The sequence below is a fragment of the Myiozetetes cayanensis genome, unplaced genomic scaffold (genome assembly GCF_022539395.1).
Source record: "Myiozetetes cayanensis isolate MyiCay16 unplaced genomic scaffold, myiCay2020 scf2-11, whole genome shotgun sequence".
NCBI classification, from domain to species: Eukaryota; Metazoa; Chordata; class Aves; order Passeriformes; family Tyrannidae; genus Myiozetetes; species Myiozetetes cayanensis.
Window position 1 is genome coordinate 35,347,663 of NW_026087411.1, and position 12,863 is coordinate 35,360,525.

A 12,863-nucleotide genomic window follows, 5' to 3' on the forward strand; every position below is an offset into this window, starting at 1 on the left:
CAAGGCATTTCGTAAGAAAGAGTGTGAAGCATGCAACCTGAATATATAATCTCTAATTCTCTTTGTCAGTTTAGACTCTTTAGTAGTACCCATATCCATACTAACTGAGCTGCTAACTAACTTTTAAATATATTACTGATAAGCAAATCTTCCTATTTTAACTAAAAAAAATCGTACGCCTACATATAGCAGATGAGCAATTCTATAATTTTAAATAAATCATAGTCATTAATTTGCAATGAGAAGTAGAATCTTTGAAATTTCTAGTACAAGTGAAAATACCAGCTGTAAGCTTGCAAGTTCATTTTAGAAAACTGCGAATTTAAATTTAACCTCAAAGTCTAAGCTTTGAAGTACCTGACTTCCTATCTTCACGTCTCCAACACCCACTTCCCCTGGTACAAGAGCAGCTCTCAGGTTGACACCAAGCCAGTGATACCCAGAGTCTGTGCCAGGGCTCACAGTCCTGTAGGAGTGAGCTTGCCTTCCAGGCAGCCCATGCACAGCTGCCCCTGGAGTCTCAGAAATCCAGAATCTGTGGCAGTGGCTATCCTTTCAGTTCTGGTGAACCAGACTTTCCAGTAACAAACCATCATGTCAGAAATTGCCCAGCCCACTTAAACCCAAAGTGAAACAGAGTTTTATCACATTGAGATTGCTGGTAATATGCTATTTAAACACAAACCAAGAAAAAACCTAAGTGATTGGAAATAACATTTAGCTTCCTTTAACCCACTACCTACACGTGGGTCTATATTTTATAAATTTATACCCTTACAGAAAACATTGTATGAGACAAATGCTGAGTTTTTTAGCACACTCCCATTGAAACATATCCCAACAAAACTGAACAGAACATGTATAAACAGCAATGAAAATTAAAAGCAAATAAGCTGGAAATCCCACTACCTCACCTGAAGTTTTCACAGTCTGACAGATAAATCATATTGTTATCCTGCAGTTATTTACTAATTGTGCCTCACACCTATTTCTACATATTAAAATGAAAATTGTGCTACAGAGGTAAACTGATGGGAAACTTTGATGAAAATATAAAAGCTTCAGGTCATAATTATAGGGTGACTTCTAGAAGAAACCAAAGAGAGGAAAAATGAAATGCTTCCAGGAACTGCTGGTTAGACATATTTTTACTAATGGAAATGTGGAAAAAAAAATTTTCTCTATTTCAACTATATGAAATAAACTTATTTGGTTTACTACTTTGAAGAAGCATGTGTTATGTATCATGTAGCCTGATAGCTTCAGGATGGCAGGTCTAAAGTGAAAAGCTCACCTTCACGATCTGGGCTGCAAAATTTCAGTTTTACTTACACTGCTGGAAGGTCTGGGGCCTGTTCTGGTACGTGGTCTTGATGAAGAAGCAAATCACAGGTCTGTTTGGACATACTGCAAAACTGTTTTCCAAGCCCTCTCCACTGGAAACCAGTGATGAGAGGAACAAGAAAGGCTCAGATCAAGCTTGGAATGTTTAGACAGAGCTACGTTTTCGTCTCTGTGGTCTTCCAGACCAACAGTCCTGAAAAGTGCTCACATAGTTCAACATTAGCTCCTTGTTTTCAAGAACACACCCTTCATTATTCCTCAATGGACTTTTTATTCAGATGTAACCTATCTCAAGCACAGAAAAGTAAGACTCCTGAAAGGATGGCTTCCATTTTAAATCTATTTTATAGCAACTTCTTACAACAATGAACAGGTTCAAGTTTACTACTCCTCCTCCCACCAGTCAGAGTATGCATCACAATTAAACTTTTCCAAGATCATGGCAGATTTCTGCATTTCTTCCCACCTACCACATCAGAGGAAAGAAAGGAAGCCCCGTGTGAAGGGAATCTCTTTTCAAACAGGCATTACACCAGCCAGGAAAGTAATACCATTGTTATTTGAAAGAAACCCCTGGAACTGCACAATATAAGAAAGGAAGTACCCAAAATCAGCAGTGAAAATTCTGGAGCCCATCCTCAGCACTCCTAGATCACACATTACAATTTCTCCTCTAAACAAAAACTTTCACCAAATTCATTGTCACTGCTTAGTATTCAATGAATATGGAAAAGCCACGCACACAGATGCTTGCATAAGAAACTACCTTGATTAAAGCAAACTGCTGTCCTCAGCAACTGCCTGCATGTATTCCCAGATGCAATAAGCCATGCTCTTCAATTATAACAAGGAAAAAGGAAGGACCACTCAGACGAACTACAAAGCAACAGCAAACTATGTGGCCACCTCCTCCATCGCCCCTGCATAAGTGTGCACCTAAACAGCATTTTAAGAGGGAATGATTATGCAGAAAGGGAGGAAATAACATGACAGAAGGAAATAGGAGCAATTTATCATTATCAGCATAGGTTTTGTTCAGGTATATATACTGGAAGAAAGCCAAGAAACATGAGCCAGAAGCAAATTACAGTGTGTCCAGCCAAGACACCAGTCTGGAAAGCCAGGGAATCAGGAATACAAAACATACTACAGCAAACAACTACTATGCAGTTTAAACACAGCTACAGAGACCAAATGCTCCTGAAATCCTGGCAGAATGGATATTACCTCCACACTGTGGTCTGTGAAAGCACATTACTGTAGCTGGGTCTTGAATTGTATTACTGCTACAGAATTACTGTCTGTGTTCAAGTCAACTTCATTAGAAATTCATTTGCCCTAAGTGACTCAGGTTATTAAGCCTTTGTACACATGTTCAGGGACCAACTGCAGTAAATCCGACTGAGAAAGGACATGATCTTCCAATTCCCTAATGTTTTGAACAAGGATAAAATCTTATCCCAAAGAAAACAAGTGTTTAAGTGATATTTGCAAGGCCTACCTTGCCCAAACCAGGGGTGTCTTTCACTTTGCTGACTGCCCTCAACAAACATGGTGGTGCAGGTGGTGGGGAAGTCTGAAGAATACTGCTGAAGCAGGTAGAGAAGAGAGGAGATTCAGGAACAGATGATGCAGAAGGCCTGTGCTTCTTCTTTTTGGAAGACAGGTTCAATTTCTGAGCAGCTCTGTGGAAAAAACAACAAGAGTAAGCTAAAGCATCCTCAAATTCATCAAGAAAAATGAATAAAGGTATTTTTCAGGTTACTGCTTGTGCAGGCTCTCAATTTGGACCTTATCGATCCCAACAGTTTTATAATTCTTGTTTTTCATTCATTATTACTAGTTTAATGCCATTGATATCGCAAAGTTGCTCTAAATTTACAATCTGCATCAAATAGGGTCACATTGGCCCTCTATCACTATCTAATCTGTTGAAACAATTCAACTTGCAAGAGCGTTCCGAACCCTCCAATTAAATCAGTGAGCAATCTGGCAATTTCTGTTTTAAAATGGTTCACACAGAATTGTGTCTCATTCAAAAGTCTCCAATTAGAAAATTAATATTTGTGCAGTGTTTGGATGCAGGCAGCCACTGTTAATTAATTAGTTAATTAGCAATAAATGCTCACTGCATTTGCTGAGGTGTAAGAAGCATTGCACTTGCTGTTTAAAATTTTTATCACCTCTTAAAATATAAGTTGGTCTAAAAACTGAACAAATGGTGACTAATGAAAATATTGTTATTTGCGATGAGACGGAGAGAATCATACAAACTCCAAACCCCTAAGCAGGGAAAACAGTGAAGACTGTTTTTAATAGTATAGTATTCTTAGATAAGAATGTTGAAGTTTGTATAGACTTTGATTAAAAAACTAAGCTTTTCTGGAACAGAAACCTTCAGTACTTCTGGTTTTAAAATGTTTTATTTTGAGAGATAATCCAAAATGCACTCTTTGTTGCAGCTGTTTTGGTCCAACACTTGTGCATTCTGCACTGCCCATGGATAACATTAAAATTAATCAAGCTGTCCCATGGCTTCCCTTTTGTAAAATGACTCCTTTAAACAGATCAGGTTGATGGGAACACCATCTCAAAGGAGAGATGGATACAACAATTTCAGGTTGTTTGCTTTGGCAGACAAACTGGGACTTAAGATAGGTATAAAAGCAGTCTCTACTGACAGTAGCTCTCCTCACTTTGCTGAGGTGTGACAGTCAAGACCAATAATTCTAAATTCTCAAAAGTTTTAAGAAGCCTTAGTTCCCTTCCACTGGTATCAGTATACATTATCCAACTCTGAACTTACAAAAGTAATTGCATCATTTTATCCCAAGAGTAAGGGAAAAAAAGATTGATAGATAGATAGATAGATAGATAGATAGATAGATAGATAGATAGATAGATAGATACACAAACACATATTTCAGTATACAAGTAACCTCTACTTGTATCAAGTGCCTCAGGAATATGAACAAATTACTGCTGGGCATGAAGCTACCATATATCAGCTAGTCACGTGCACACTGTGTGTGCACCACCAGTATATATTCTTTTAGCCTATGGCAAGTTTCTAATAAAAGGAAAACATTAAGAGATTTTAATTGACCTGACACAGAATTAGAACTCAGAAGTTTCTGTACCACCTCCTTGTCCTTCCTTTTCACTCTGCCCTAAACACTGCTGTTTATAATCTATCCCCCTCATTTAAGCATCTGCTTCTTTTTTCAAAGAAAATATAATCAAAATATGTTGGTCAAAACAATTTTTCCTGTTCCTAGGAACATTTCAATGGTTTGAGAGAATTCAATGATTTCAGCTTCCACACTGTCCATCACTAACACTTTTATGAAGTTGTCCATGTTGAGTCAAGATCTTCTGTATACCTTAAGTTTCATTACGAAATTATTTCAAGAACAATCTTGTACTATGTGCAACAACTGAAAACATAAATATGGGCCAAACATACTGAAAAATTTACCCTTGTGGTCAAGCTCATTAGTCCAGTTTTAAATATAGGCAGTGGCTCTACTTACTGTGGCCATCCATCTGGTCCCACTGACTCACTTTGGGTGAAAATACATTTCCTAAAAGCTGTTTTCTGAATTGACTGACAGAGGTATTATTCCTCTTGCCACAAAATGCTTCTCCAGACTTTGCTGTTCCTTTTACAAAGCTGACAATGTAATACAAACCACTTTTTGACCCAACCAAGCCCATAGCTGGCATTTTATTAAAGAAAAATGTTGTCGGAGGTACCTGGCCTTTTCAAAATCTTGGAACTGTATTCTTGTTTGACAGTTACAACCTTTGAGATTGCATTCAGATGGAATAACCTGCATTTTCTTATATTTTTGGCCTGAAACTGGTTAAATGTATGAAAACCAATAAACTATTTCCCAGAACTTCATAGGGTTTTCTGTTTTTCCCCAAGGAGAGAAAAATCAATGCATGGCAGGCTAGAAAATCATTTACAAGTCCTATCAGACTTGACTGAATTTTGAAGGGGATCAAAAAGGCAGTAAGCATCAGGTAATTCCCAGAGCATTTAACTGGGAAGAGAAGGATATTTTAACCAGATGTAGCCTGCAGTATGACACAAATACATAGAGTGTGGCTTCCTTATGAGCACATTTGCATGAGTAAAATAATTCAACTTGGGTGGCTAGTATTGCTCTGAATACAGCTGGTCATGCCAGCTGATGCTGATTTGGCTCTGTGATCCAGCACAGGAGGTTAGAAATTCTCATATTTTACTTTTTCAGGGAGTCAGAGGCCTGGCTCTCCCATGCAGACTCCCTGCATCACTAGACACCTCAGGCAAAGCACCAGGCTGGACCTTGGGAGACCTGATGCTGCTGCCTGCTCACAGCCTGCCCAGCTCAGCCAGCAGCTGTTTAGCCTCTGCACTTTGTACAGGAGCCAGCTATTTTATTTTTTTTCATTTAATATCTGGTATAATAGGACTCTGATTTCCACTCGAGACTCTGCACACTACTGCAGTAAAGGTAATGACAATGATGGCAGCACGGCTTTATGTACAGACAATAAGCTGATCACGCTAAAAGTTATATTAGCTCCCGCTTGAGGCCAGTGATATCAGCTCTGAACTATGCAGGGGTGTGCAGTGGGTTCCAGTGCATCACAAACCGCTTCCCCACTGTGTGGGGCATGGGTGTGGTAGGGATTGTGTCCCCAGAGGCACACAAGGAACTTGATCCAAACTAAATTTATGAAGCGTGCAAATTAAACTGTATGGACACACTCATTCACAACAGAACTCTCTTTAATGTCATTTTACCGAATTACCTTCCAAAATAATGCAGATTTAATTCAGTTTAGCTAATATACTTTGGATTAATGCCTTCAGATATTTTGGACTATTTTTTCTGGATGTAAACAAGCATCTGCAGACTTTTTGAAAGCTTACAAGATTTTTGGCAGAAGAAATAATCACAAGATCAAGAGCTGAAATTGCAGGAGGGACATTAGAAAGCAGATTAAAGTTCAGTCCAAATAAAACTGATAGATTGCTGGCAGCAAAGAGGAACTACTTTGAAAATTCACCTGATCCTTTGCAAAGACCAAGATCATTTCTTGAAAGAACATTCTCTGCTTTTTGTTCTTTAAAATAAAAGTCTAATAAGGTATATCTTTGGGCAGTCAGAATACTTTTCACCTCCCACCTATGCAGAAAAGCTGATATATTTTTTCCCTTTAAAATTCACGACCAGGCTGGGATTTTCAAACATATGATTGTAGAGCTAACTCCCCTCCACTGGAAGCCAATTCATGATTGATAGGAACTTTCTGAAAGCTGAAGGTCCTCTATAGGATTCACTGAAGAAATGGAAATAAACCAGCTTAGAGGTAATTCTGAGATGTAGGGGGACAAAGTATGCTCTTTGGAAACTTGTCTAGAGAGCCAAATGAGCATAAATGGATTAAATCATTTTTAACACAAAACAAAGGCACTTCAAGTTATTCTTACTACTTATAAGAAATATAAAAATGAAGTTGACAAAACTCTTTAGACAAAATAAAAACCATTATGGAAAGCTCTGTAAATACCTTCCTTACAGAAGTCACTGAGTCATTTCTTATAGTACAACATATATAAGCAAACTCCATGGAAGGAACAGTTGGAAAATTCATATTTTCTAAATTAATGTTAATAAAATTCAAGGGACACATCTTCAGCTTCATAAAAGAAAACGTTTTTTCAGCAACACATCATCCAAGGCAAAGTTAAAACTTCAGAACCCACTGTCAAAGTAGAGGTCACTAAGGCAACTTGGTTCATTAAATTCAGAGGGAGGAGAAACACTGAGCGAATACTTAAAATATTATTCACAGTTGTGTCAGCAAAGATCATCATTCATAAGTAACACTGACTGACTTACTTCTTCATCACTGACATCAGAAGAGATTTCCTTAGGTGTGTATCTTTGTATAATTATTCCTTACTGTATATTCATATTCCCCTACAAGGCATTTAGTACTTACAACCCTTGGAAACACAATTTCAGATCACAGGAGCCATTGAGCTAGCATTGTAGTTTCTGTGTCAAAATAGAAACTGAAATATGCTCATTTGCATATCATATTTTCCACAGAGAAAACGGCTCTCAAGCTACAGAGGTTGAACAGCCATGGTTTAGCTGACTTTAATGTAAATATTTACAATTTCAATTAAAACTAAAAATCTATTTTTCTTTTTTATTTGGAGGCATACATTTCCTTTTGTGACACAAATAGTCTTGGATGGGAACACGTTCAAAGAGTAAGGTATGAACTTTATCCTTGCAAGGAATGGCTTACCAGAGGATGTCCTGGTTTGACAAGACCAAAGGAGGTTAATAATCTTCCCTAGCAACTAAACCACAACCTTTACTTATCCAAAACTGCCTTGCCTGCTGTATCTTAATGCTAGGTTGGAAAATAGATGCAAGTTTAGTTTGGAAATGAGTCTTCTGAGCAAACTCTTTAAGCATATTTGTGCAGCTGTATCATCAGTTCTAAAATACATTGATATTTATGGCCAGAAGTGTTGGATAGCCAGCATGAAACATTCATATCCCAAGCCTCACCCTCAAATCAAAAACCCTACTTATGTTCTGGGGGTTTTTGTTGTGTGTTTTTTTTTTTTTTTAAACCCCAGACATAATTCTTCCTGCAGAAAAAGTAGAAACTCTTGCCTGTCAGCTACAAAGTAAAATGTAGTCTGCATAGTATTTTATTTAAGTGACAGAATGTCAAACAAAGGTATACTGGAAGCCTGCCATTAGTTTTGATTATTTCCAACTCAAAGGTTTGTAAACATGGTTTCACAGTGTATTTTCTGCTTTGGCTAATTATGTTTCTATAAAATGAGTCATCATATCATATCATATCATATATAGGTCCTCATGTAGCTGGAAGGTAAAAAACAACGGAATACAGCAAATTTACAACTATGCAGACTTGTTTTCTATGAGAAAAGTCAGTCTTGATTTTCAGTTACAGAGGGCCATTCAACAATGTCTTCTCTATAATCTTCCATTACTGAATTACGTCAGCCACCTGCTGCCTATAAAAAGTAGACACAGCGCACTTAATGGGATGTTCACATTTTCTGACTGTGGGGATCTAATATACCTTCTCTGAATCATCACAAAAAATTATTCTTTTTCTGCCAATCACCTCTATAGGCGATGCAGGCTTACTAATGTGACGCTACAACCAAGTTGTCCTGAGTACTACTATCAAAAGCGGAAACCCTACACCTGTCATGGCCCTGTCTGCACACTTCCTTTCCCTCCCTTCCTTCTTTTTCTTTTTTTTTTTCTTCATTTATTTTGGCTTTACCACTACTACTTCAACCTCCTGTGGGCTTGTGCCAAGAGTTCTCCAAATCATACTTATTTGACACAGCTAATATGCCTGAACTACTATGGCAAGTACTTTCCCAGCCTTAAAATCTGAGGCATGTGGTATGAAATGTGGTTTCATACAAATCTCTTATTTCTCTTTTAGAGGGCAACAAACTGGCCAGGAGCCATGGCTTCCTTTGTGCCGTGCCTTTCCTTGCATCTTCTAAAGCAAAGAGAAAAAGAGATGCTGTACAGGATGTTTAACCAACAAGCTAACAGACACGCTCTGCTTCAAGGGGCCAGGTTGCCTCTCCACCATCTGCTGCAAACCAGGGGTACCATCTGGGAAGCATGCTCCATGGCAGAGAGAGAACAACCTCCAAGAGCTTCTCCTCGTACCTCTACATGGAACAGTTTTTCTCCCCCAGAGTGAAAGCAAAAAGGCAGAGCAACAAATCCTGCAGCTGGCTTGCCATGTCACTTCTCAGTCCTCGTTCCCTGCCTTCCAACAGGAAGTTACAAGCTGTAAACAAGAATCAGGGCAACTTTACTCCCCTTTAATTCTCTGTGTGGCCAAACCCTGGGCTGTGGTGTTGCAGCCCAGTAAGATATGTAAAGAATGAAATAAGAATCCTCAGAGGAACACTTCCTAGATTTGTACTTCCAGTAAGATTCTTAGTATTCCTGTTTAATTATTTTACAATGCCTTTAAAATCTGGAGATAATTTGAGCTTTCTGCTTATGCTGTAGAAGGTATAATAAACATCTCTCTAATGCCCAGTAAACACTTGCCCCTTATTGTTCTCTTTATTTTTATGGATGCATCCAATTTCATAGCAACAATAAAGCTGTCCCAGGCTGTAATCTTTCACATCTTGGGTGGTAGTAAGGATATTTTGGCCACAGAGCCTTAGTGACTGCAATCTCCCCAGGAACTGTGCTGTAACTGTCCAGAAACTCATTGTTTTCAATTTATTTGATTATAAAACAGTCAAAATGGGGTTTCAAACTTTATTCAGGACAGGTCTTATGAAAGCTGAGGCTTGCTGCACACAGGCAATAGTGAACAGTAAAATGTACAATAGTAAAATTAACAGCTCAGACATGGTCTTACATCAAACTTGAAATTTGTGTAAATTTGCTAGCAACACAGCTACTCCTAGACTGCACCAAAACAAAGATGATGAATATGCTTGAAGATCAGTAGCTTAATCAAAAGCTCAAAATTCTATGCACCTACACATTGTGGGACAGAGAACTTACATTCTACATAGCTGTTACTTAAGTGAAACTCCCAGTTTTAGGGAAGGATATAACAAGATATGAAACAAATGCCTTCTTGTGTCATTACTATTTGATTCACAAGATTCTCTGCACCAAGAATCACTGTATTCCAGTAAAGATCATTTTATCTAACCTAAAAATTCCTGGAAAACTCTGATTCAGTGACAGATGTCCTTCTGCCTTTGGCAATGGGACCATTAATTAGCACTCATGCATCAAGGTAACGTTGGCAAAAAAAGTAACAACTCAAATGAACCATCACATTTGGAATTTTTACAAGATCATACCCTTGTCCTTCAATACTACCTATCAAGGAAACTACTTCTTTACTCAATATCTTGATACATTTAGCTAAAGAAAGGTCATTTCTGATTTCTTCCCTTTCTTTTTCTCATCTCAGTATGGTTCCTAAATTTGAGGTATTACTGACTCATGTCACCACACACACTATAAAAATGACCAGATTCACCCCTCCTTCTGAGTTATTGCAGAAACACATAATCAGTCTGGACCTTTAGAGAAAAAGAAAAGTGATTTTGGTGACCAGCAAAAGAACCCAACTCTAAGAAAATGTTCAGCATTCAAAAACAGTAGAGAAATCACTATTCCATTTTTTTAAGAATGGGTTAAAGTTGTTTTTAATTATTAACCTACCTTATTTTTCTCTCTAAAAATGGTTTTATGAAAAATGTTTTTATAAAAAATGGTAGTTAGACAGATCACAGTGCGCACTACATTATCCCGTTCTTGGAAAGCTCTGAGGATTAGTTGGACATGTGTCACTGCATGCTTAATACACAAAGCAAGCTGAACCGTTATACTTGGGTAAAATAAAATCAGATGTTTAGCATTAGTTTAATAGGAGAAGAAAACAAGCTATATTTACTATAACTCGAATTCAAAGGTAAGAACTTACCAATTACTGCCGTGGTGACTTGACAATGCATTTTCAAGTCCCTGTGGGAAAACTGCATAGGCAAGAGAGCAACAACCACAAACTAGAGTAGTCTTAATTTCAGACTCACAGAGCTGAGGGCAAGGGTTCTAGTATCTTCCAAGGAAAGGTCAGAAACAGGCTCTCAAGCTTTGGATGTTAAGAAGCATTACCTATATATAATAAAGATTTATAAAGCAAGACACTGGCATGGCCACTAAGCAATAAGAAAGGAGATGTGCACTGTTTTATATTTATACTGTTGTTGTGTAAACCAAGAAACATGCAGATCTGACAGTCTTCAAGTGTCAGCTATAATATATTAGGGCTTTAGATGTACAGTTACACTGCCTTCTCATAAAAGTTCCACCAGGAATAGCTGGCAGATTTTCCCTATGTCTGAGACAACATAGCAAATGCCAAACCAGGGGACAGGACTCCTGGTTAGTTAGCCTCTAGCTGACTCTTTTCATGAGCTTTCGTGACAGCTCAAAAACATGACTAACAGAAGCTTTGCAATGAGAGGCCCGCAAACCACCGGCCACTTAATAACAGTCCTTAAAATCACATAAAGAAAATTCTTTAGCTGTAAGTTTTATGGAGCTTATATGATTACGGTTATTCTATTACCTTGGATGCTAAAGCCTGACCACATACTGTGTGGAAAGCTATTTTGCTTCGTCTCTGTCCCATTCAGCAAAAACCTCTCATAACACCAGGAGGAAAAGCAGCCAGCACACAGATTCACAGTCCATTTTGTCATTGTTTAACTTTCCAGTTGGCAGAACCATAAAAAGGTTAAAAGGCAGGTATGTTTTACAGGGGATTTTGCCTCATCAATATTTTTGAGGTCAGCACATTTAAAATAACACCAGCGTACAAATGGTAAACTATTCTGACAATGCAGATGCACTGAAATTCAATGCACTTCAGCCCAGCTCTGACAAGCAATCTCCTGTCGTAGTAAAAACTATTTCCTTTAAGAGTTCCTGTTAGTCTTGTCTTGTACTTATTTAAGTCACCCCCTTGAGATAGTGATAATTCTTTGAGACAAGTTGTTTTCAACTACTGGCGACTATAGCCATTACTACATATAATATGATACGGTCCAAGACTGAGGTTCTTCTCATAACAGACTGCACACATCTTAAAATCAGTCCAGTCCCAACAGCAAATAAGCAAAGTAGACAAAACAAAAGAAAGAAATGTTATGATCCCACCTTCATGGAAATAGGCTGAAGCACAAAGAGATTCATGAATGGTGGGAAACAATAATTTAATCTTGATCATCTCAGCAAATTCACACAAATAGTTACGATGGTTTTGAAGATGCCACACTCAGCGTCCCCCCCCCCACCTCCACCTCCTGGCACCTAAAAGAAGGGTACCAAGATGATGGACTTACACTCTGTACCAGGATATGGAAGGAGAAAAAGAACTGAAAGACATATATTGAAATAAGAGAAGTTTGGACAGGTTAAAACGAAAGGCTTTTTCATCCTGAGGGCAGCCAAGCAACATAGTGCATTTTTTGTGCTTGGGAAAGTGTAAGATCTAAATGGATAAGGGTCTGAGCAATGTGCCTGACTTCAGAGCTGAGCCTGCTTTGAGCTGGAAGTTGGATTAAAAATATTCTGAGGTCACTTCAACGCTCTCTGATCCAATGATCCTACGAAAGAAATGTTGCTGCAATTCTGAAAGCAATAAAATATTATGTTTTATTTTTTCTTTCAAAATGTATTTTCTCTGAAATTTTTCAACAAACTCACTTGGCATCAGTCTCAGAAATTCATGAAATCAAAAATTAAAGCTTTAATTTTTAGAATATTAATGTAAATGTAATTGGAGAAATGTCAAACTACAATTTCATACTGAAAAAGTTAATGGCTACTTCTTTTCGCAAGGCTGTAACCAAAGCACATTAAAAAATTTCTTGATTATTGTTGCCTTGC

At 37.9% G+C, this 12,863-nt stretch overlaps 1 protein-coding gene across 2 annotated transcripts in view; it reads right to left on the reverse strand.

Annotated features, from left to right (window-relative positions):
- KIF26B (kinesin family member 26B) overlaps positions 1-12,863 on the reverse strand; it is a 283,959-nt gene that overhangs the window by 106,190 nt on the left and 164,906 nt on the right. For both annotated transcript variants that reach the window (XM_050315249.1, XM_050315250.1), the window contains one exon: positions 2,846-3,029. In XM_050315249.1, coding sequence (XP_050171206.1) covers positions 2,846-3,029 — 184 coding nt within the window. The remainder of the gene's footprint in view (positions 1-2,845; positions 3,030-12,863) is intronic.